Source organism: Seriola lalandi, unplaced genomic scaffold (genome assembly GCF_002814215.2).
Source record: "Seriola lalandi dorsalis isolate HSWRI2012SDOR001 ecotype SW California unplaced genomic scaffold, Sedor1 jcf7180002054901, whole genome shotgun sequence".
Taxonomy (NCBI): domain Eukaryota; kingdom Metazoa; phylum Chordata; class Actinopteri; order Carangiformes; family Carangidae; genus Seriola; species Seriola lalandi.
In genome coordinates, this window is record NW_019525453.1 from 5,775,117 (window position 1) to 5,799,770 (window position 24,654).

Genomic DNA, 24,654 nt, shown 5'->3' on the forward strand with positions numbered 1-24,654 from the left:
GAGAGGCTGGTGGAAAGTTGGAAAAAGGACCAATAACGACCTGACAAATAGGCATATATGCGACCATGGGTGGAAGCAATTGCATAGCGTTATATAAGTGAAAATTTATCAAGTTAAGTTTGAATTTAGAAGTAGAAGTTTTGAAGTATTGTATAGTTAAACCACTCTGTAATGTGAAATCATCATAGAGCACTATTAGTTATGCCACTAACAACAGCCTGTGCATCCTTTACAGTGAGATCTTCAGTGCAATATTACCTGCCTTACTTTAAGCTTGAATTTGTTTGACCACTGATATTTAATTTCCACATTGCTTAACCTAAAATAATCAAGTCTGGCCTTAATTTCACTCACTTCAGCTAACATTCAGTGACATTTTCCTCTCTGAGAACTAGTACAGCACATTTTAAGTAAGCTAGGTTACTTCTTAACGTTACATTAACTCCAAAAAGAAAAGATTTTTATATCATAAACTTATATTTTCACTGCTACTGACCATTTGACCCGTACTGACCCTTTGCTGAATGTTACAGTTTGAAATAAAACAAGAAAAACAAACCTGAATTCATCTGAAAACCACTTTAAATCGTAACGTACCGTTACCTAATTGAGCAGTAACTGAACAGTAACTGTTGACTGATAAACCGGCAGTTATCATAACATCCACATAATGTTGTTAGCTAGCAACCTGGCGTTTCCGGTTTGGCACGCGCTTCTTACCATGCTGGAAAACTTTGCAAATTCTTACGTTATGTTGTCCACAATCCACATACCCAGCACGTCTGGACAGCTAGGACAGTCACGGTTATTCCGAGTTTTTTCACAAGCTCCTTACTTTATTTTAAAGCACAACCTTTCACTTTGTATGAGCCGGAGGAAGGAAACAAACTCAGCTCCATAGCAACGGAACGCGTGAAAATCCCGGGGAAGGACGTGTTGTGCTTTGGTGGTGTCTGATGCTGCTTTCAAGTGCTGAAGATGAGCTCGGTAATATGAATATTAGAATAACAAATACGACTACAGCAAGGAAAAATATACCTTAAAGCACATCATATCAAAAAACACAAACAAACAAACTAAAAATTTACTAAATTAAATTAAACTGAATAATAATAAAATAATAGGCAACTTAATAACAGCCATACTATGTCCCCTAAACGTCACATTTCAGCAACTTTCAGGTGTCAAAGAAGAACCACTTGTGTTGTATAATCCAATTTTCATTATCTCATCATCCTCACAACACTGGGCTGTTTTTTCTTCCAGCTTCCAGTAGCAGTTTGTCTTAACAGAATCCATATAAATTATTCCATCATAAACATCAGGTACATCTATGTCCTGTCGTGTTATGCATCCTTACATCCTTAAGTAGTGTAGGTAGAATTACCTGTTCTTTGCCCTTGACCGCCAGTGCATAGATCAACTTACATTGTCTTGAGGATGACTTTGTTTGTGTGAGTGACAGTGGAATGGCAGCTATTGAATGCGGAGAGGCTCAGAAAGAGACCCTTAATTCCCATTGATAAGTAATGAATGTGCAAATAATGGAAGAAAAGTGATACTCTTTACAGTCTTACATACTTCTTATAGTCTTCAAGGATCAGCAGCAGAACCATCAGCTAGAATGAGGGTAATGAAACTGAACACAAGGGGTCACTGCAGTGCAGTATGTGAAATGGCTTTTCAACTCCTTCCTCAAAGTCTTCGCCTAAAAATATCCCATTTTAGCCGAAAGAAAGAGCTTGAGGGAAGTTTAAGCAGGAGCCAGAAACAAAAGTAACCCAGCTGTGTGTATTTGTGAAAGCCAAAAAAGTGCCAGATTAAATAAGTGCAGTCCCAAACAGGCTAAACAGTGTGTAAAATCTGTCACGTTCCTGCTCATCTAATAAGGGAAGAAAATCCAGATAAAAGAGAGACTGTTGACATCAGCTGTGTAAAACTGGGTATCTGTATTTGAGGCACACGTGGCAAAAACATATAAAACATATACAGTACCTGGCAACGGTGAAGTGGTAATTCATAAAAAAGGGCAAAACAGCTGAAAAATATTTACATTCCTTCACGGTTATACAATGCATAGAAACATATAAAAATACATTTCCATACTGAACACTGAGGAAAAAATTGTCAAACAATATGCATTGTGAGCAAACCCTGATATGCTGATGTATTACTTCAACAATAACATAAATATAATGCAACATGGGGCCCAATCTGCTGTGTAATCTCTGCAGAAAATGTACAATGTTCCTTTAAAAATCCATTCAAGAATATCTACAAACTTGATATCATGCACATATTTTTCTCTGAAGCCATTTTAATTAGACTTCTAAAAGCAGGATGTGTGTGTATATTCATGAAAGAGGTGGGATTTGTAGCATAGAAACAACGGTATGTGTAGCTTTATTATTTGTTATTGCTAGTTTTACATACAAATTCCACTGTAAGACAGACTAATAGTAACAGCTTCATAACTTTAACTACTTGATCCTCCACCAAGTTTAGATGGCCCTTATTAGGACACACAAAAAAAAATCCTCATTCTTCCCCCTGGCCATCCTCCTCCCCTCGCGTTACTGGGCATAGCTAATGTCCTAAAATGGTCTTATTGTTTTGCTGTCGTATGATTTATAAAATCCTGTGGTTTCTCGTCTGAACTGTTAGTGACATAATTTGTGCACTTCCCTCTAAAGAATAGTGGTTTGGACTGTGCCCCTTGCCCCCCCCCCCCTCTCCGCCTGCATCGCTCTGCAGTTTTTTTTCAAGACAATTGGCACTCAGCATTATGTTCCTGAAAATTTGCTTGTGGTCAAAATGAAACTGTGAGCAATACGGGAAAACGAATGTGTAATAACCTCTGAACATTTGATATGCTGTTGCTGGATAACACACAAAAAACAAAAAACCCACATCCTTAATCCTTTATCATTTTACCAACTTTCCATTCAGTGACACCAGAAAGACCTGGAGGCTGTCCTGGTGTAATCAGTAAAGAATTCAAGTTTATAGCACAGCATGAAATATGGAATTATAAAATAAACCTGGAGGGGCTTTTTCTGAAGAAAACACAACTGCTTTGCTCAGATAATTTTCCTTAAAGCTGTGTTGAAATTTCCTTCTTAGCACATAAGATAAAGTATAAAGTATATTTCTCCTTGCTGAATAAATCCAGTCCAGTTATTTCAGTCTCTTTGACTGCTCAGTCGATGACTCTGTCGCTTAAGAGTTCAACAGACAAATCAGATGCTCGCGTGCAGGAAGTTTTACCCAGACTGACAGGTCATGATGAAACCGCATCCAATCAGATGGTCTCGTACAGCAGCATCCCACTAAAGATGGTCAAAGGTTCAGAGGAGTAGGCCAGCTTGCCCGTGACGAGGTCGATGCAGACTGTGTCCCCTGCCTCCATGGGCAGGATGATGTTGAACACAGCCAGAGCTCCGGGAATGTGTTTGGCCTCTGCCATTGGTTTCTCCAGGCCTTCGGGCTGATACCCAGCCGAGTCCACCCGGGCCACTCCAGTGTTGGACTTGGACAACACGGCCTCGATCTTTATGTTCTTGTGGCCCGTAAGAATGGCGCTGAAGAAGTACTTCCCCCTCACCGGAGCTGTGAAATAACCTGGAGGATGGAGGCGGGTAACGAGGAGGATATTAATGGTGTGCATTTGCTGTGTGTGAAAAAGTGAGAATATGAGCCACATTTGTTGTCATATTTGTATTTATTTTCCATGAGTAACTTTCATAACTTTGAAGGTCAATTAAACAATATCACAATTTTTTTCTAGCATGTTGGATCACATTAAAAAGCCAATGAATGGAAATCACCCTATTTTAAAGGGTCAGTTCTCCTGAAAAATATGCCTATTTTCTTACTTACCTGAGGTTGTATCTAACCATTCAGACACTTAGTTGGTGCGTTCATGAGTGAAACAGGGTTGTTCCACACAAATACTGTGTCTGGTCTTGTGTCCAATAATGGATAGAGAAACAATTGACCAATCAAAACTTTGTAGGCAGGACTAAGAATATGGACGCCTTCTTTCTATATTGCTAGCTAACTACCAAGCTACATTCAAGAAAAATAGTGACAGAAATATGGCAACTAATGTGGCTTATACTGACATAAGTATAAACAATTTACACGTCAACTTACAGAAATAAGAAAAACATTTTCTTTTGAGTTCATCAAAAAAAAAATAATCTCAGCTGACTTTGGAGGCCAGTAGAAATTTTAAAGATGGATATTTCAAAACCTGGGAAAATAAAACCAAGTCTGGTGGCTAGATAAAACCAGAACTAGTGTGAGACAATATGATGTTTTTTGTAATGTGGATGATATGACCCTTAAAAATCACAATATTTTTCAGAAAATTGAAGGTGTAACAAGATATTATTGATCTTTCCCAAGAACCTGTAGCAAATCCAGCTGAACTAAAACTGACCTGTTTTGGGGTTGTAGGTATTGTTTTCATTGACAAAGACCTCGTTAAACACTATGGTTCCTGCGCCTCTCATTGGACGAGTCAGAGCGGCGGAGAAAGAAAGGCGTGGCACGTGGGCATCAGACCCTGCAAGACCTGATTGTGGGGAAGAAACAGAGAGGAGGAGTCAGAGTGAAATAAAGATCAAAGAGTAATGAGTGCTTTCATCTGCTATTTAGTAGGAACAACACATACCCTGTTCACCTCTGAGACCTGAGAAGGAAGATGAAAGATAAAAACTGTGAGTTAATCATCCAACAATATCACTCTGTCTGTTTATTTTTCCTTCTTATCTCACTGTATCTACAGTAGATGTGCAGACAGAAAAATCAAAGATATAAGTTCTAAATCAGTCACTGTTATTAAAGTAAACAAAGTAGAGGCAAAGTTTGTTGTCTTTACCTGGTGGTCCCATTGGTCCCTGCTCTCCCAATCTGCCTGGAGGTCCCACCCTCCCTTGGGGTCCTACAGGACCGTCCAGTCCACGCTCGCCTCTCTCTCCATGGGGTCCTGGCGGACCAGGTGGACCTGGAGGTAGCAGAATGTTTGGTGAGACAGCACAACTGAGACACGAAAATCTTTTTACCAGGAATAGCGTCTCTTAGGAGAAAAAACACGAACAGTAAGCCAAGAACGCTAAGACATTTAACCCGGTGTGATTCAGGATGTGCCTTTCACCCTCATGTTTACTAAAGCTACTCTTTCAGACAGACTGCAGACTTCATGGGCTCTTAAGTGAATGCTTCAAAGGATGACGGACTGGATTCTGCTGTTGGTCTATTTTTCCCTCACCCTGACCTTGTCTCCCTTCAACCGGGTCCTATCTCTTCTCCAAAAGTCAAATCCCATGCCCCTTCATCCTCTCCGACTTACCCATGAAGTCCTTCTCTAAGAAACTGTGGAACTCCCTGGCCAAGTCCAGCACTGAGGAGTTCAGCCTGCGTATCTTGGTGTGGACGTTCTCCAGCTGTACGTTCTGGATATTGTCGATGAGATCTCCTTGCGATGTTACCGTGACGTTGAGTCCATTAACGCAACTCCACAGCCCAGACACATGTCGGTTCAGGCCCTCCTTGATCCTCTCCAGGCTGTCTGAAAACGAGTCGAATCGTCCGCACACTCCCTCCAGCTTGGAGAGTCTTCGGTCCAGACCGTCGCTGGCCCGTCGGCACTCCCCCACCTCTGTCACATAGTTGCTCCTAATTATTTGGATCTCTCTGCCCAGGCTGTCAAATCGACTCCTCGAGTCCTCAGCGTGCTCCGTCAGATCTTTCTGCAAGTTGTTCACCTTGTAGAAAATGTAGGCACTAATGTTAATGTGTGCATTTTGTGCGAGTTTCCTTTGACAAAGTTCTACTATAAATAAACTTTTTTCCATCTTTGCTATGATTTATTTTTCTATGGTATCTTATACACACAAATATATGTAAGCATATCATCTAGGCCGTGTCTGTCAAGAAGACTCAAATATTTTTATGTGCTCAAATATTTTCATAACTATAACAACACTATGTGAAAACGCAGTTGCCAAGATAACCAAGAGGCATGTTTGATCGACATAATGTTGTTTTAACAGTACAAAAAGAAAAGTTATGTTTCAACATGTACAGTTTAATATGACAGCACACATGATCTGCCAATTAACATCATAATGGTAGTTTGATCTTTTTGCCATGAAATCTTGTACAGACATTCATGGTGCTCAGAGGACAAGCCCTAATCACTCTGGTGACACTTTGAGTTTTTCTCTTGCTCAATTAGCTTGTTGACATTTTTGGTTTTGAGTGAAATGTCTTGACAACTATTGGAAGGATTGCTAATGTTCCCCTCAGGATGAACAGTGATAACTTTAATGATCCCTTGACTTTTTATGTAGCGCCACTACCAGGTCAAAATTGGGCAACACTCTGGGCCAATGACATTCCAATCATCAGCTCTACTTTTTTTAGTTTAGTGCTAATTACCAAATGTTGAGGAAGATGAGGAACATTATACCCTCTAAACATCAACATGTTAGCATTGTCAGTGTGGGCAGGCTAGCAGGCTGATCTTAACATGTAGCTGCACATAGCTGCATTAGACTCTTACTGTAGCTACTGTGAAATCTATGAGGATAGTTTAACCTCTTAATATCTTACCTCAGATACTATATCATCCTTGTTGTTGGTCAGATCAGTCAGCATGTTCCAGTGTGTATGTACGGTCCTTCCTAGCCCCTTCAGAGTTTCATTTATGGAGTTAAACGTGACCATAAAACCAGCAATCTCTCCTTGGATAGACTTCAGATCACCTCCTAATCTCCCATTGTAGACAGTATGACCATCCAGACGTGTTTTGAGATCATTTATGTTGATTTTACACTGTCCAGTGCACTCCTCCACTTCCTCTCTGAGTCGTCCTACCTCCTCCTGAAGGTTGGAGCACACCTGAGAGCAGATGGATTCTCCCGAGTCGACTTTTCTGCGCAGATCCGTCAGCTCTGTCTGGCACCTGCTGATACCGGTGATGGTGGTGTTGGTTAAAGAGCGTAAGTCCTCCTTCATACTGCTGCAAATGGAACAGTCCTCAAAGTCACGGCCCAAAATTTCAATTTCTGTGACAATCCGGTTGAAGTTTTCACCATTTTCCCCTGTCACAGCGATTATCTTTTTGACATCATCCGTTAAGTTGATCACTCTCTCACTCAGGGAGTCTCCTGACACGGACAGATTGTTTAGCTTGGTGTTAAACTTCTGGATCTCCTCTTGATTTGCCACAACTCTCCACTGTAAGGTTTTCACCGTGTCATCAGTCTTTTGGCCTTTTCCATTAGGCCCACAGGTCTCATTGCACATCTTTGTGGTCGATGTTAGTCTTCTGTCCAAGAAGGTTGTAATGTTCTCCAGCTGACTTAAACGTCGACTATGGTCCGTCACCGTATCTCCAAGAACGGCCACATCCAGCTCTAGTTTTCCTATCTTGAAGCTGTGGTCATCCAGCCGACTGAAAACCATGTTGCGCAGCTGTGTTACGTCTCTCTGGACAGTGTCCTTCATGTTGTTCCCGGTATTCGTACACCTCTGCTCTGTCTTCCTCACGGTGTTATTCACCCTCTTCTCTAATTCTCTCAGTCTGCCATTGAACCTGTCCTCTGTCACTCTTCCCTTTCCACCACCGGTCCCAGCAAGCTCCTTATCCAGACGCCCTTTAATGGTGTCACACTTGTTAGCAGTGGAGGTGACGCGGACCTCTACGTTAGACAGCCTCTTCTCCAGCTCGGTGACTGTTTTGCAGCAGGCCTGGGAGCGTTCAGTCTCACTGCGTGAGATTTCCAGGCTCTGCCTAAAGTGTTGGTCCATGGAGCTGAACAGCTTCTCCAGGGCCCTGATCCTCTCCCTGTCCTCCTGCTGCTGACGCCTCAGGTCTTCCACACCAGCCTGAAACAAATAGGGATAACAAGAACTGTCATTGTTTTTCCTAGCTGTATATCTTGTATCAATTATGTCTTCTGTTTTATGATTTCAGGGGTCTCATGCAAGCTTTTTGCCAATGTTACTCCATCCCAAATTTGTTTGATTTGAAAGTAATCCTTATCTTGGGGTCCATTAGAGTTGAAAGTGCCCTCTGAGTCCTTAGCGGTGTCGAGTGTGCACCTATATTATCCACAATGCGTTATGCTAGCAGTGGCTAATGTAGTCTTAAGCCGCTATCCTCAAGCAGTGGGTTTAGGAGGTGTGGTAAGATAACTTTTTTTTTACTCTCTTTTCATTTTCAAACTTGTAGTCTTCAGCCCAAACTGATGCTGAGTCAAGTGATGTCACTTAAGGCAAATATACAGTAAAGCGGTTTAGAAAATAGAAAATGCATCACAAGTTTTCCTTTGTTGATTTCCCATAATACTTTGTTTATTGTGCTACAGTATGTATTTGTGAAGAAGTAGAGAGTTGACACGCCAGGTTTTCTCAATTTCTTAAATGATTCACATATTTAAGTTCAGATGCATTTTTTTCAACCAACAACAAAATAAAAACTCTTGACCACCAAATTCTAATCAGGTTCATCCTTGACCCCAAGTGAACGTTTGTGCCAGAACTAATGAAATTCCATCTGTCTGTTCCTATATATTACGTTCACACGAATGGGACAGACATGAGCTCACGGTGACCTTAACCTTTGACCTTTGACCACCAAAATCTAATCAGTTCATCTTTGAGTCCAAGTGAACGTTTCTACCACATTTGAGAAAGTTCCTTCAAGGCATTACTGAGATATCATGTTCCTGACAATGGGACAACCCAAAAACATTATGCCTCTGACCGTGGCTGTTGGCTGGTGTGGTGTTGGTGCTGAGGCATGAAAAGATGCAAAGGAACTGTGAATAACTGGGGATGGGTGGTGTTGTAGACAGGAGAGGTATCCAGGGGCCTGTGATTGCACTTGAAAATACACGTAAGCCAAATAAAAAACAAAAGTTATAAAAAAAATATACTTTCTTTTATGTTCAGTTTTAACCAACCAGTTATTTCAGACAGCTGGTGGTTGGGTTTGTTGCCATTTTCCTTTAAAAAAAAAAATCTTTCTTTCACTGCATGATATTAACTTTTTTGCAGTATTGTTTTTTAGTTTTATTATTTGTTTGTGCAGTGGTTCATGTGGGAGTTCTGTTTGATTATATTACAGCCTGCATGTGGCCATTATTTTTTACTGCTTGAGGCAGCAGAAATCACTGACAGAGCACCACTGGGAATAAAGTAGATGCATGAAAATTGAACAGCAAAACAAACAGAAATTAAACTCATTTTTGAGTTGTTTTTTTTTATGTTAGTTTTTGTTTTTGCTTGTTAAGTTTCACCTGGCAGGCAGAGCAGGACAAAGACACCCTTCTCTCAAGCTCTGTCAGTATCTGCTCCTTCAGAGTGTTCAGCTGGTTCTCCCCAGATCCTCCTCCTCTAGCCGCTCCGTCCAGTTCATTGCCCCCACCGTTCACCAGGTGGTTGTTGATGTTGAGCAGGGTCTGATCATGGACCTACCAACAAACAAATTTTCACATAAATGAATATAGTCTAGTCTTACATTTAAATTGTAGATATGTAGACAGGCGTAAAAACAGACATATCTTACCTGCGTCCTATTATACAGGTGATCCAGCTTGGTCTGGATGCTGTTGATGGTTTCTTTCATGTGTGGCTGAGCTGAATCAGCAGGGACAATTGCCCCATTCAGACTAGGCCTATATAGAGGAAGAGTAAAAATAATTTCTATAAAATTGATCATGTACTCAGGAATGTGTTGTGTGGAGGTGAGGGTTAGCGGTTAGGGTGAAGAGCGGTAAAAGTCACAGGGTGCATCTTCCTGAGGATACTTATATATGTCTTCCTGAAGTAATTACCAAATCTCAGTGTATACGTTAATAAACAAGTGCATCCTCTCTCCGTAAACTGACCCGCTGCAATAAACATGAATAAACAGGAAAAGATATACACTGAACATGATCTAGGATTCTGGGTGATACTGTATCAGTGTATTTGAGTGTGCACCTCATGAAATAAAACACTGTACACTGTGTATTAAGAAACAACATTTACATACAGCTTCTGGTTTATGCCATTAATGGTGGTCTGCATGTTGTGGAGGTCTTTGGTCAGACCACGGATCGTCTCCTCGAGCTGTCTAATCTTCTCATTGTCACCTAGAAGCAATGAAAATGAAAGGCCAACATGAGAGGGGAAATGTAAATGAGTTTAATTCTAAAAAATCAACTTGCCACATGCAAAATCAACAAAGTATGGAACATGTCAAATGTTTAAAACCCAGAAAACCTTTTTTTCTCAATTGGCTTCTTAACATGAGCGATGTGGCCTGACATGAACACAACGTTTTACGCCAAACTTTGACCACTTCCTTTGTTTTCGTAGGGCGTCGCTCAATTGGGAAAAGATGAGGTCATTTATTTCTGTGAACCAATCAGAGTTAAGCAAAATCTGAATCTAAATCTGAGGAGTTGATGGTTTGTCTGCTTATGTTGCCAGCACTGTCCACCACATCTGATCAAACCACACCCAAACAGTGCGGATGAGGCAGATTAGCTGAGTTTTTGACTGTTAAACTCTAGATAAATAATAACTAAGTATGTTTTATTTCCAAAACTTTAATTTTGATTGTTGCTTTATAGCGAAATACTTAGTCAGACTGGCTTGGATTCAATTATAGACTTTTTTGAAAGGAGATTTCCCCCTGTCTTTTACAGTTATGCATCATGAAACTGTATATATGACTTCCTGAAAAGAATTCATTCATTCATTCATTTTTAAGATATAAAGACTAACAAGACAGATGTGGGAGTGATATTTCACCAAATTAATAAAGTACATCTGGATCCTTGATACATGCAATTTATATTTCATACAGTCTTCTTACCACCTCCTTTCTGCCCGCCTCCTGGGTTGTACCCCGTTTCCGTGACACGAGGTCGCCCTCCTTCTGTGGTTACTTGTGGCCCGTCATAGCAGTCTTCCCCTGAGTAACCATGGCAACACTTCCACTCCATTTCTGTCACCATCTTGTAAGCTACCTTGTACCTTGGCCTCCTGTATGTCCGGTAGCTGAGGGTGAAATAGTTGTGAAATGTCATCTTGGATTTTTATTAGTTCTGACTTGACAGGAGTAAATGCTGCTTTTCTACATTTAAACACTGAGATTTAACACTAATGACATGAACCTAACTTGGTTGGTGTGAGTTGGTATTCTATATTTGACATTTGATCTTTTCACCATGCAGGTGACATGGGTTTATGGATAGCAATGTTAGTCTGTTGGTTGGTTGGTCCAACACTTTAGTTCCAAACTGAAATATCTCAATAACCATTGGATGGATTGCCATTTTATTTCAGACAATCATGGTCCTCAGTTGATGTATCCTCCTGAATTTAGTGTCATTTCATATTGGACATATCAGAATATTGTCCAATACATGTTATCGTGAAGACGTTAGCAAAACAAAGGACTGCTGTACAGTCTCATAGAGCAGCGAGCATGGCTGTAGACTTATAGTCTTGTTTATATGTGTCTTAAAACTCCAATCAACTTGGAACTAGAGCAAAGTTAAATTGCGGCAGATCACGACATTATGAGATTTAAAATTTGTAGTCTGATCCTGAAAACCAGGTCAAGGCCCTATAGCAGTTCCTAAACTCTGTACTGAATATAATCACTGTAGTCCGTTCACATTAATGTGCACTGAGCCATTAGATGTCTGGAAATACCCACAAATCATCTACTGATGATGGATAAGATTAAGAGTGCTTTGTAAACTTTAAATGTTATTCCTGTCCCATTTTCCAACAGACATCAGCTGCATTCAGCCAGCAGCATATCTTAATTTTTTGCTCATAGATGACTCCTCTGAAAAGAAATATGGATGTTTTATTTGGCGCAGTGTTCTGTAGTTTTATCATTAATGTGTCATTCGGCTCTGCCACTGAAGAGAGCCCCTGTTACAGTAACAACGCAATAAATAGACCAGAATTGGCCGGAAGTCACCATAAAGATTTATGGCAGCGTCACAGGCACGTTAAAAAACCCTGATTGTGAGAGTTCAGCAGGTTGCTCTCCCTTATGCCAACCCACAAACATCAGTGTAGGTATTGCAGAGCTGTTTCTGTGCCATAGAAAAGATTTCATCTTCCAGCTCCCTGCTCTGAGAGCGTGAGAAAAAGGGATCCAACGTACTCTCAGAGGAAAAACAAAAACAGGGCTTGGAGAGATGGAGGGAGGTGGAGTTTGGTAGAGTTGGTGAAACAGTAAGAAAGGAGGAGAGTCATAAAAGAGAAAGACAGACAGACAGAGTAAGAAGAAGAGATTGCTTTTACAGGGTAGGATACTAGACTGTGGTGCCTGGAACCCCTGCCGGCTTCATTCTTAGCATAGCGTAGGTTTAGGCTGAGGTCCCTGGCAGGCATGGGGATCAAGCAGCCAGGCCAGGCAATATGGTCAAAACTTCAAAGGAGCGCTTGATGAACGTTGTCTTGCAACATAAAACGAACATCTGGAAAAATAATTCAATCAATCTTATCTATAGTAAATTTGCTGCAATATTCATACTGGATATTTGTAGGTCTGCACCAGGCAAACCAGAGCTAACCACAGTAATGTGTTTGTTTAAGACCAGTACTTCATTACTGAGATTAACAAGCCAAATACTGAGCTGTAATTATATGACGTCCTGGCTTCACACAAGCCCAACTACAAACAGACACTTTCCTGACCAGACTGCTGAAATTCTCCTGGGAGAAAGTTAGACAGAAAATGAAAAGAGCTGAGTGAGATCAGTATCCACAGAACGGAAAGGGGGAGAGATGATGCACGGATAGAAGATACAAACTTCTGTTGAGCTGACGACAGGAAGTTGGAGGAGCAAGACTGAATACAGATTGGATTCCAGCGGCAGAGAGAGTGAATCAGAGCAGATATGAGATACTAAAGAAGAGAGTAATGGATACTCACGCCACTCTAGGACACTGGCCCCAGGTGCAGCGCTGGTAGTCTGGTTTGATGTACGTCTCCACCCCGTCCTCCATCACACAGCTAACCGTGCGTGTCACCACATAAGCACACCAGTTCCTATGAAATCACACAACACAAACAGGAAAAAGGAAATGACAAATGAATAACTGGCAATGACTGGCAGTTTTACCGTAAGTTTATAGTCAGGCCTTGGCACAAACATTGTGGTCCTCTTACACACATACACAGTTAGTATACACCCAGCTGCTGCTCATTGTTTCTGGACAAAAAAAGAAAGATTTGGAAAAACAATAATCAGAAATCTGGTCACTTGTTGAATTTGTGGCTCCAGTGAGATTTGAGATCAATATCTCAAACCCTGGACTGATTATTATTCTGTACAACATTCAAGAGAAATTGTCCGCTGGTGCAAATGTCAGATCAGTTCAGGATAACTGCATGATTCAACAATGGCTCCCATTGTATGCCTCCACAACTCCACATCTACCAACCCACACAAAGACACACACACACATATCCTTGTAGTGTTTATACTCCAACTACCAACGGATATGTTTATTCCACATTAATATGATATTGATAATAACATTTCTTGCCTCTCAAATGTTTATAATTTCAAGTTAATCTCAAACCCTTTGAGATGTTTGACAGGAAATCAAATTAAGAGTGTATCTAAAGCAGGCCACTGGGATAAAGGGATAGTTCAACACTTTTGGAAATACTTATTTGCTTTTCTTTCAAGAATGACTCTAAAAGAAAGATATCAATGTCAAGTCTGTGTGTTAAAGCATTGATTTTCTGCCTTTATATAGTACTCACTTACCCATATGTACGTTGAAAGAGTTACTGGTCTCTGTAATAATTCATAAGCTGTGAAAAAAGACCTTTTTAATGCGTGTAAGGTACGGAACAAAATCCACAGTCCTCATACTGTGCAATGCTTCTTACAGTTCAGCTGAAGCAAATTCATATTGGGCTTCGTCGGTTCAAGTAATCTGCCAGCTAAGCAGCTATTGACATTTAAATTTGTTAGCTAGTGAAGCATGAGCGCAGTTGTCATATAACTAAGGTTACTAAAGTTAGCAAAAGCAACTGGGACATGGGAGTCACTACTTGTTTAGTCAGTTTAGCATAAGTTAGCAGAAACACTGCAGGCAGAGACAAAGCTAAACAGCCTCTGTACAAAGTGAAAAAACAAAGACCTTTAAAAAACAAAGACATACTAAGGGATTATCATGTTATTATGGCTAATGTGTTAGCAAACTGATCCCTACTGATACATCCAGCAGACAGAAAGCAACATTAGCATCCCACTGGATTCATGTTTCTGTGCACCCCACACACGTCTAGCCTTCTGGTTCAGTCGACAAACTCGGTTGTTCATTTTGGCTCTCATGCCGGGCAGTTAGCTGACTTATTGTACCTTAATTTCTTTTGCTAATTAAATCGTCATCAACACTTCTATTGATATTGACAGCCCAACGTACGTGTAGCTGGAAAACCAAAATATAGATCTAAACACGGCTATTCAGCTAATTCTGTGTGTTTGTCATTTGACTTAAAGGTAAGCCTTCAACACTTACGGTTGAACCTCCTTTAATGCAGAAGGTTTAAGTGTTTAACTAATTTGTGGCCCTAAATTAATATAGAGAACCTGTTAACTAACAGTTGCTTATTTACACACCCAGCAGACATTGCTAATATTCATTTAGAGTCATTTTCTGACCAATTGGCAAAAGTAAGTGGAATATTCACTCCCATATTAGTTAGTATTTTTTGCCACCAACTTCTTAGGGAATTATTGCGGACATAGCAGCTTGATGTTCACCAGCTAGTCATTAACTTTGTCTGTCCCCTTTGGTGCTGATTTTGGTGTTGAAATAACTTTGTATAACTAACACTAACCCTAACCCTGCTGAAATAACTCCTTCTCTTAACCATAACTCAAACACTAATACTAAAATAGTCCCATTAAAGTGAAGGCTGTCATAAATTACTTCAGATAACAAACATGTTCTCAAAAACATGTATTGAAACCCAAAGTAGGACTACAACATTCCCAGATACTCCCCCTCAGTCTGCATGCTTCTCAATTTGTCCTCACCCCCCTGACCTCCCCTGACCCGTAGATATCTCTCTGGATAACAACTACAGATAGATTTAAGACACAGACGTCCTTCAGTCGCTTTCTATCATCATTTTCATATTACCCAGAATCCCCATCCACTACTATTTCCCTGGTGGTTATTATGGCCAATTAGTGTCACTCTCACATTCATATGAACAGAACTAAGGGTTTATGGATAAAAGTTGGAGCGTACAAGGAGTTCCTTCATGCTGGTATGTCAATCAGCAGCTTTCGTCTCTCAGGCTTCATGTCTGTCAGTCTGTCTCTCCATGTCTCTGTCTTTTTTTCTGTTGGTCTTCATGTCTGCCACTCTTACTCTCTTGCTCTACATTGAAGTCATTTTTTTTCTTTTAGGCCACACTTGTCTGTGTGGATCTGCCTCATCCTTCCCGCACACTTTTCTTTGCCACTGCTGTTTCTTTCATTTCATCCCTCTCCACCTGCGTCCCTCTGTGTCCATCTCTGTTTATCTCCTTCTCCCTCCTATCCATGTCCCTCACTCTGTCTACCTCTCCCCAGTTCCCCCTAAGACCATGATCCGCCCCTTCATTCCAGAGCTTGTCTGACTGAGAAAGACTTTATCATGTTACAATCCTCCCCAACCCCACATGATCTGATTATCCTGTAACTCCTGTACATGGGAAAGTAAAAGTTATTAATTAGCTGTCACATTCTACTGTAAAGGTTTTTCTCAAGGATCACACACACACACACACACACAGACACACACACGTATATACACACTCACACACACATGGATTTACAGAATATAACACATATATAATTGCATAAAGTGCTTGGTCTGTGTATACATATGTACATATATGTAACTTTATTGTACACATTTGGGTTACCATATCAATTCACGTTGTTTATCCAGTGCTGCAATATACATTTAAGTTCCTTATTTACAACCCCCTTTAGTGTGGAGTAATTTTGGTTCCCACCTGCCATTGTTTACAGGGGAACAGGTGTGAATGTCACAGTCTTTTCTGATGCTCATGTGCAGCTGAGAGGGAAGAAAATAGTTGTGTATGCAGTCCTGCTGTGTTGGTGGTGATTCCCAACACTGGACAGTTGAAGCGGCCAGGTCTGATGGGTCTGGATCTCTGCTCAGGCGTCCAAATTTGGCATCAAAAGTATGAAACCATGGATCCAACCTGTCTTGTGTCAATCATCAATCAATGGTTTGAATGCCACAGCCTGTCTGAGTATTGTTGCTGACCAGGTGCGTCCCTTTATGACCACAATTTACCATCTTCTAATGGCTACTTCCAGCATGATAAAGCTGCATGTCCCAAAGCAACAGTCGTCTCAAACTAGTTTCATGAGCATGACAGTAAGGTCAGTGAACCTCAGTGACCTCCCCAGTCACCAGACCTGAATCCAGAAGAAGAGGAGATTGGCAGCCTGAATGTGCAGCCGACACATCTGCATAAATGATGTCACATTATGCTAGATACCACTAGAGGTAGATGGTGAAATAAGTTTTTTTCTTTTTAATAATTTGGGTGTATCAGGTGAGGTTACTAGTCACTTTGCAATTCAGGTTTTTCATTCAGAATATTTGATCATCCAACAACTTCTTACATTCTTCTTACATGTGTATGCATCAGTAATACCAACTAAATAATACATTACAAGACCTTTTACCTTTAAGAATGCAGTACCTTGTAACTGAGTATTTTTACACTGCAGTGTTGCTACTTTTACTGGAGTGAAGAATCTGAATACTTCTTCCTCCAGTCTTACTGTTTCCTGCTCTGTCATACAATGTCACATCGGGATTTAAAAGCCCACATCTTAACCTAATCATAATAAATATGTTTCAAATTAGTAAAATTCTCCCATCTGCTGTCACTTTTTAAAAGAACAAGAAGAAATCTTTCACCAAAACAACTATAAACATTTTTTTCAATGTAAGTGAATCTTGTTACTAATGATCCTGACAGTGCTGCAGTCTTGTAGGCGAGAGCTGTGAGTGATGGATGCTTTTTCAGTGGATTCCAGGAGTATGGATTGCAGTTACAGACCTTATGCAGAAATAAAATTTGCGTGTTTTGCATATTCACAGTATATTGTGTTGCGTGTTTGAACTGATTTGAAATGAATCCAACATTTTCTTTTGGGGGGGGGGGGGGTTCAGCTGAGCCTCGGGTCATGCATCCAACTGTATCACATTGTGCTTTGCTATTCTGCAAAACTCTGCCAACATACATCTGAAGTCAGCCGCCGTCAGTGCCTCCAAACACAGCTGCTTCTCCCCTGTGTTTCCACAGTCTTGCGGCTCATCACAGTGATCCTTATTGCATTACTCCATGTAAGGATTTCCAGGGTTATCTTGTTGTCGTCTGTTTCGCTGTGTATGTTAGACTCAAAAGTTCTTGAGGAACAGGGGTATCTATCTTACATCTCCATCAGGAGCTGAGCCAGTGCAGATAAGACCGGTAACATCTGATATCAGACAGCAGTGATAAATCAAACCAACCCTGTCTCTTCCCCCTGTAGTCCCACTGTGTTGTTTTTTTGTCACTGTGATTCAGTGAACCAGTTCTGCCGATCTGTTATCCTGACTTACTCACGCTCAGGGCCACCGACAGCAGATAAAGAATAAATCTGGCAACGTTCACACCCTATCTCCTCTGATGGAGACCAGGCGCTGTGGCTTATATAAATAAACCTAACCATCTAACTTTTCTCGATCCGGAGCAGACACAGATGTGGATTCACACACACACGCACACACATATGCATGCATATACAAAACACACAACTCCCACAACTTCTCTGCAGCTTCCAAACACCCACACTTACTGGTGTTGTACATACCGCCCTCCCTGCCAGTTCATTTTCCATCGCTCCATCACCAGCTTTTCCAATGAAATGCATAAGAGGAGCCTTTATGTTAGTAGGAGGATGACTAAGTGTTGCACTGAAAGATTGTGTGTGTGTGTGTGTGTGTGTGTGTGTGTGTGTGTGTGTGTGTGTATGTGTGTGTGTGTGCATGTGTGTGCTTGTGCCTAGATGTTTGCCCTCCACAAAGAAAAAGGCAGTGAATTTGTTTATATACATCCTACATGTGTTCCTATGTGCACATTTTCTTCTTTACACGGCCTTTTCTTCTCTCTCTCTCTCTCTCTCTTTATTCTCTCTCTCTTTATTCTCTCTCTCTCTCTCTAACCAGCGTGAAGTTAAGCATTCCAAACAGTAATCCAATAAAGTCCCATTAATCCAAATGGCTGCAAAGAAATCGCTCAGATGAAAGTCCCCTAACTAGACTTGGCATCTTTTCTATAAGTGTAAAATACAATTACAAGCACACACACACAAACACACACATGCGTTTAAAAGAGTCCCACTCAGACAGACAAGGACACTCACACAGGCTGTGGGGCGTGCAGATACACACATGGACACAAAAACTTCACCATACATGCTTATTTTTCCACTTGACCACATGACATCCCTTCGTGCCAGGTAAGCATTACAGTTTCAGTCTATAACCTTAGCCACTCAACATGATGTTTGGAGAACATTTAGAGAACATGCGAGAAAATGTGTGTGTGTGTGTGTGTGTGTGTATGTGTAGTTGGTTTCCCTTCAATGGCATATTCATCAGCTAATCTCCCTGTTTCCTTTACATTATCAGCAACATAGGGAAAGGCAGCACATAAACAGTCCAGTTCCTGCACATATTACTGAATGTTTATAACTACAATATGTACTTGCACAGTGTCTCTCAGAGAACAGTAGATAAAGACGGAAGTGTACAATGCTTTCTTTGAATTTGAACATTGTTTAAGCCTTCAAATCTCAATGGCCTCTAGCAGAACAGTCAATGCAGGGTCATGCTGTGTAGCCACAGATTGTTCAAACTTTTTACAAAATTTGTGAGGAAAAGTTTCCTAAGATACCAAATATTTAAAGCTAATTTTGGAGGAACGTTCGTCCCTTAGGAGTGGCTGTGCACCGCTCGGAGAAGGAAAAGTTAACCAGATTTGGCGGATTTGGCAAACCATTTTGGTTTAGTGTTCATCCTTATAGCCTTCTCTCTTCTAAAACCAAAACATGGTGTTAGAATTTATATCGTATGTGTTTTCTAACACCATGTTTTCAGTATTACAAGCGGAAAGACCTCAAGGATGAGGTCTAACTGGTTGGTTTGGCAAATCCACATCTAGTTAGCTTCCTCACTATAATAAAGTGCAGCTGGGGCTGGAGTAATGTCTATAAAATGAGACTATTTCCATTTGATGGAAATGTCTGATTCGGAAATATTTGATTTGACTGCTGCAGCCAAAAAGAAAACTATTTGGGTTTGAGAAGTGATTGTAAATATTGTATAGCTTACATGAAGAGCCGGAACGAGCTAATACAGAATAGGTACAATGCTATCAAAAACTCCACAGTGCACCTCTATACCTTTTGTTGCTACATTTTCATTTATTATCACCTTTTAAGTTGACATGACAAACGTGCTAGCAAACAGTTGCTAATGTACACAACCAACACACAAGGAGCAATGTTAGCTTGTTAGCAATGTTGTCCTGTTAAATGTACTAAATCCAATATTCATTCATCTTTTGATCTCCACCAGCTCCTGAGCAAAATATCTGGCTCTTTAGCTGCTAATGCTCCACATAGCTGCTAACTTTGTCAGTCTGCCATGTGGTGCTGAGCAGGTAGTGTGTAATGAGTTTTTAGAGATTGTTTTTTGCTGAAAAGCAAAGATAGTGCCGCCTGCCATGTCTGAAAACAACAACACGGATGACGAGGGGAAGTGAAGCAAAGTAAAGTTGTAAAGTAAGTACAGTACAGTTGAGATCCAAACAATGTGCTGGGAGATGCTAAAATGCCGAAGAGAGGTAAGATGGACTATGATCGTCTTCTTTCACATTACACATTGGTCCACTGATACGTAAAAATATTGATTACAGCAGCTTTAAAATTCACCAGTGAGTCCTACAGTAATAAAAGATGCATTCACTTGACTTTATCATAGTATCCACAAATCTCCAAATTCACTCAGTCCACTGTTAATGAACTACAGAGTCTAGCAATAATTCTCTGTGGTTTCGGCACTAAAACAACTAATTCAAGTATATATAGTCAAGTGGTGCATTGTTAAGATGAAATAATCAATTATAGCAGCTTTAAGGGGAAAGAAACAGGAAAACTGTACGTTAACTGAACGTACGGTAAATGATGAAACATACAAAACCTGTAACTCCACCTTCGCTACACAAACAAGTAAACAAAAAGTGAGACTACCTTTACAGAATCACAAACAAGAACAGGAAGCAGGCCCCGACACACTTACATGCATGTTATTTAACACACACACGCTTTGTCCTCCTGCAGACAGACACATACAAACAAACATCTTTATTGTGAAACTTCCATTGTACACTTCCATTATTTTATTTACAGAGCCTTAACACAGCGTGAAGGGAACTCTTGCACCTGTCTCAGCATTTCTTTATTCCCCAATAAATTTCACATCCTTATAAAACAGCAGACAGACACCTCACAGGAGAGCAGGAACTCGCAGCCTGACATCTCACCCCACACATACCAGGTTCATTTTATTCAAAAGCACCTCTGCATGAGCCCTACAGAGGAGAATTGTGGGTAAAGGTGGAATATTCAGCGACTTAAATAGCTAAGTGGGAGGGAGAAGGAATGAAAGAAAAAAAAGGAAGCTGAGGTTTAATACTTAAACAAAGACATCACTTTGAAACGCCTATTGTGATCAGATCTTTCATTTAGCTTCAAGGGAAACGCTTTGACAGCGACCTGAATGAGTGGATGGAAAGGGGAGTGTCTCAGTGTTTGAACTGCGACCCCGAGGTCAAGCACCCCTCCAACGCCCTTGTAAAGGTATCCCGCTGTACACACACCGAAAAGCACACAGACCGTCACAGACGACAACATACACACTTGAGTGCACTCACTCATGCTTGATTGATCGCAATGGCGACGGACAAACACACGTAACGACAGACGCACACATTCTTCCAGTCTGTCTGTTCTCTCTTAAAATGTGGTTTTACTTGCACGCACACGCACACACACACACACACAATTTTCCCTTTTGGACTGGTTCCAACATCAAGGGACAACGTGACTGTGTAAACTTCTCTCTGATTGTTTAGCCTGGCGGTCACGAAGATATACAGAGAATGTCCATGATACTGCCATTTACCTCAACATGATTGTTCAGATACGTCCGTGCTCAGAGGTGTGCAAGGGGCTTTTTGTGGCCCACTTGAATTTTAGCCATTTATGGAGGTGTGTGTGTTTGAAACATAAGCCTCCTCAAAGCCTTACCATTGCAGTTGCCCAAAATAGTGCAGACTATTTACCTTACCCAGGTAAAACTTTATTAGCAGCTCCAAGGCAGAAAATAGTAAGTTCAGTGACCGAACGTCTTGTCAGGTTGTTCCATTTATTCTTTGACAGAAGATTTATGGTTTCAATTGTTCATGTGTAGTAAGACGGGATGTATCACTGTTCTGTAACTTCTTCTTCTTTCTAACCGAGGTAAATAAGGCCATCTCAAATGCTATGCATGCTGGGAACTACGGTAATTAGGTTACAATGGCTGTGACTGGAAAGGATCCCTTTTCCCACATTTTAATTAACATATGTAAGGAGATTTGTTTACTGGCCCAATTAGCAGAAAGCAGAAAATCACATAGATGAAGCGAATCTGGACGCTTTCCAAAGGTTGGTCGAGGAGAGGACAGTCCTGTTACAGTCTAACTGCCTGACGACACACTGGTGTGTTTTGGTAGCTGTGCTGTCACTATAGTGACCAGGATTCTTCATTATATTACAGTGCATTGTGGGAAATGCACACTTGTCTGAAAGTGTTCCACAGTTGCATGTTAAGATTCAGACTTGGTGGCAGCCTGTACTTACTTGAGCACCTTGAGCTAAAGGCTAATGTTAGCACGCCCACATGCTCACAATGACAATGCTAACATGCTGATGTTTAGCAGGTATAATGTTAACATGTTAGATAAACATTTACAGCTGAGGCTGATGGGAATGTCATTACTTTAGCAGGTACTTTATCATAAACCAAAGAATTGGACGAACTAAAAATATGACCTGATCGTGGTGATACATGAACAAGGATGGGATCATCAAAGTTAAAAACCACAAATCAAAATAAGTCAAAATATCACATTTCAACTTCTTGGTGGTCCTAGAGGGAAAACTAACCAACAGTTGTTTAGTATTAATGTTTGAAGCCAAAAAATAGAGCTGAGATAAGAATCAGTGACCTAAAGTGCAGATAGACCCCATCAATCACAGTCAGTGTTCACTCTTGTTCGACTGTATTAGGGTCGGATCAAAGAGCACTTCATAACAAGTTCTTTTAGTTTATAACTCTACGTCAGAGGGTTTGAATAATGGAAAAAAAAATGTATAAATCACAACCTCATAACGGCCAGTTGTGGGGGAATCTAATTCTTCAGATAACGGTTAGATGCCACTATTTTCCCTCTGATAGTTTAAAGGTGAATTTTAAGGCTTTGAAACTTAGCAACATTAGATTTCACATGCAAGCAAAATGCTGAGCAACCACAACAGAACACAGTGCAACCACCTACTTCTGCTGCACTGGAGGCACTTGGGGTGATTAGCGTGCTCTGGGGCAATTATTAAAAGAAGCTAAATTACTGACAATTACTCTCTCTCTCTGAGTCCAAACTGACTTTTTTGGATTTCATTTCAATCCCAGTCCTTAGATACTCTGGCACCGTTAGACTATATGAAATGCTGATGTATGATGAGTTATTTTGTTATGACCTTTTACATTTCCCCAAGTTCCTTTCGACGACAGAAGCAGCATGAACAACGTATCACTGGTTCTATACTGTGTGTAGGTAGAGAGAAATATCAAGAGTAGAATATCTTGTAGCTTCGTTGTTTGTGCCTCTTTTTTGATCGATTTCTCCTTATGAATGTGATGTTGGTGCCAAATAGCAGCAGCACAAAGAAGCCCTTGTTATTTAATGCTAAAGGACTGAGAGTGAAATGTGCTGTTTAAGATTGATATCTCAATTATCCACAGGAATAAGAAATAAACACCAGTGCACGTCAACACAAGGCTGGAATGCGGTTATTTACAGCTTCTGCACAGACTTTTTCAATGCTCTCCTTAAGTCCAGTGGCATCTATCCAAAAAATATAACATGCATGTCCTAATCAATGAGCTCCAGAGGCTAAATGTGTAGTACTTACACTATATAGCCTAAAGTATATGGACACCCGAGCACAGAATGTGGACTCACACCATAATTGCGTGGTGACCGTCTCTTCCTGAAACCATGGCCATTAATCTGCTGCAGTAACAGCCTCCACCCTCCTGAGAAGGCTTTCCACAGTCTGTTGAAACCTGGCTGCAGGGATTTGCTCCCATTACATACACAGGAGCGTTATTGAGGCAGGGCACAGGCCGTAAGGACCATTTATCACCTATCACAGTCCTGCATGAGCAACTTACAGAACTTAGACTGTGTAAACTCAATGTTGAAAATATAAACTGACAGGAAATCTTGATGCTGGAAAAAAAAAAAAACATAAAAAAAAAAACGATATTATATCTGACAGAAACAACGAGACATGACTGATTCCTCTGTCTTCAGTCAGTGTCCTGCGCCATCTTTGATTTTACATGACTTGTATTGTCTTTAATAGAAGAGATCTTTCTCCTTTCTCAGTGTGGATAAACCATGTTTTTCATTACTTCACAGTCACCTGATGACATCTTTCACTAGCTTGAAGATCTATAGGAAGATTTGTATTTTCCACATTATTTCAGTAATAGATGTTATGAGTGGATCTGTCACTTTGAAGTTCCAGCAGATATCCATACAGGATCATGATATGTAGTATACAGTCAGGACTAGTCTGGCACTGATTTTGGGTGTAGGATGGGGTTGAGGTCTGTCAATTTTTTCCTAACCCAACTGGGAAAATCAAATAAAGCACGCTATTATCTATGATCATATGAGTTAACAAGTAAAATTCAAAAAATGTATGTAGGATGTCATATAGTGCACTTGCATTACTAAATGTCCCAGAACATTAAGTTTTTGTTACTTTTTTTTTATAGTCTATCATATAAACTGATGTCAACACAACATCTGGACATCTTTAGACTGAATAAGAGGACAGTGCATTTGTCTACCTTTATGGCCCCTTGCAGTGAGCACCCTAATAAGTAGGAAGCTAAGTATGATGAATCATACACAGCGATGACAAAGAGATGATGATGATGATGATGATGATGATGATGATGAAGCATGCTCTGTATCTGCTCCTTGCTTCCCTCCAGTGGTGATCTAATGTTTTATCCTTTAAACTGAACGCGAGCTGCAACAAATCAGCAGCCCACCTGCATCTACACGGACACATCAACACACTGCTCCTTCTCTCTTCCTTCTATCACTGTCGGGTGACGTGTAACATTTTGGCAGAAGATGTGTCAGACAGCTCAGGGTCCTCCTGACCCCCCCCACCCCCC

General features: G+C 40.7%; 1 protein-coding gene across 1 annotated transcript in view; it reads right to left on the reverse strand.

Moving 5' to 3' along the window:
• Window positions 1–1,930: 1,930 nt before the first annotated feature.
• emilin1a (elastin microfibril interfacer 1a) overlaps window positions 1,931–24,654 on the reverse strand; it is a 25,651-nt gene continuing 2,927 nt past the window's right edge. The window contains exons 2-12 of the mRNA XM_023430266.2: window positions 12,965–13,081; window positions 10,880–11,064; window positions 10,052–10,151; window positions 9,584–9,692; window positions 9,315–9,488; window positions 6,622–7,899; window positions 5,357–5,771; window positions 4,886–5,011; window positions 4,679–4,696; window positions 4,445–4,579; window positions 1,931–3,621 (exon numbers count right to left, since the gene is read on the reverse strand). Of these exons, the coding sequence (XP_023286034.1) occupies window positions 3,302–3,621; window positions 4,445–4,579; window positions 4,679–4,696; window positions 4,886–5,011; window positions 5,357–5,771; window positions 6,622–7,899; window positions 9,315–9,488; window positions 9,584–9,692; window positions 10,052–10,151; window positions 10,880–11,064; window positions 12,965–13,081 (2,977 nt within the window). The 3' untranslated portion in view covers window positions 1,931–3,301. The remainder of the gene's footprint in view (window positions 3,622–4,444; window positions 4,580–4,678; window positions 4,697–4,885; window positions 5,012–5,356; window positions 5,772–6,621; window positions 7,900–9,314; window positions 9,489–9,583; window positions 9,693–10,051; window positions 10,152–10,879; window positions 11,065–12,964; window positions 13,082–24,654) is intronic.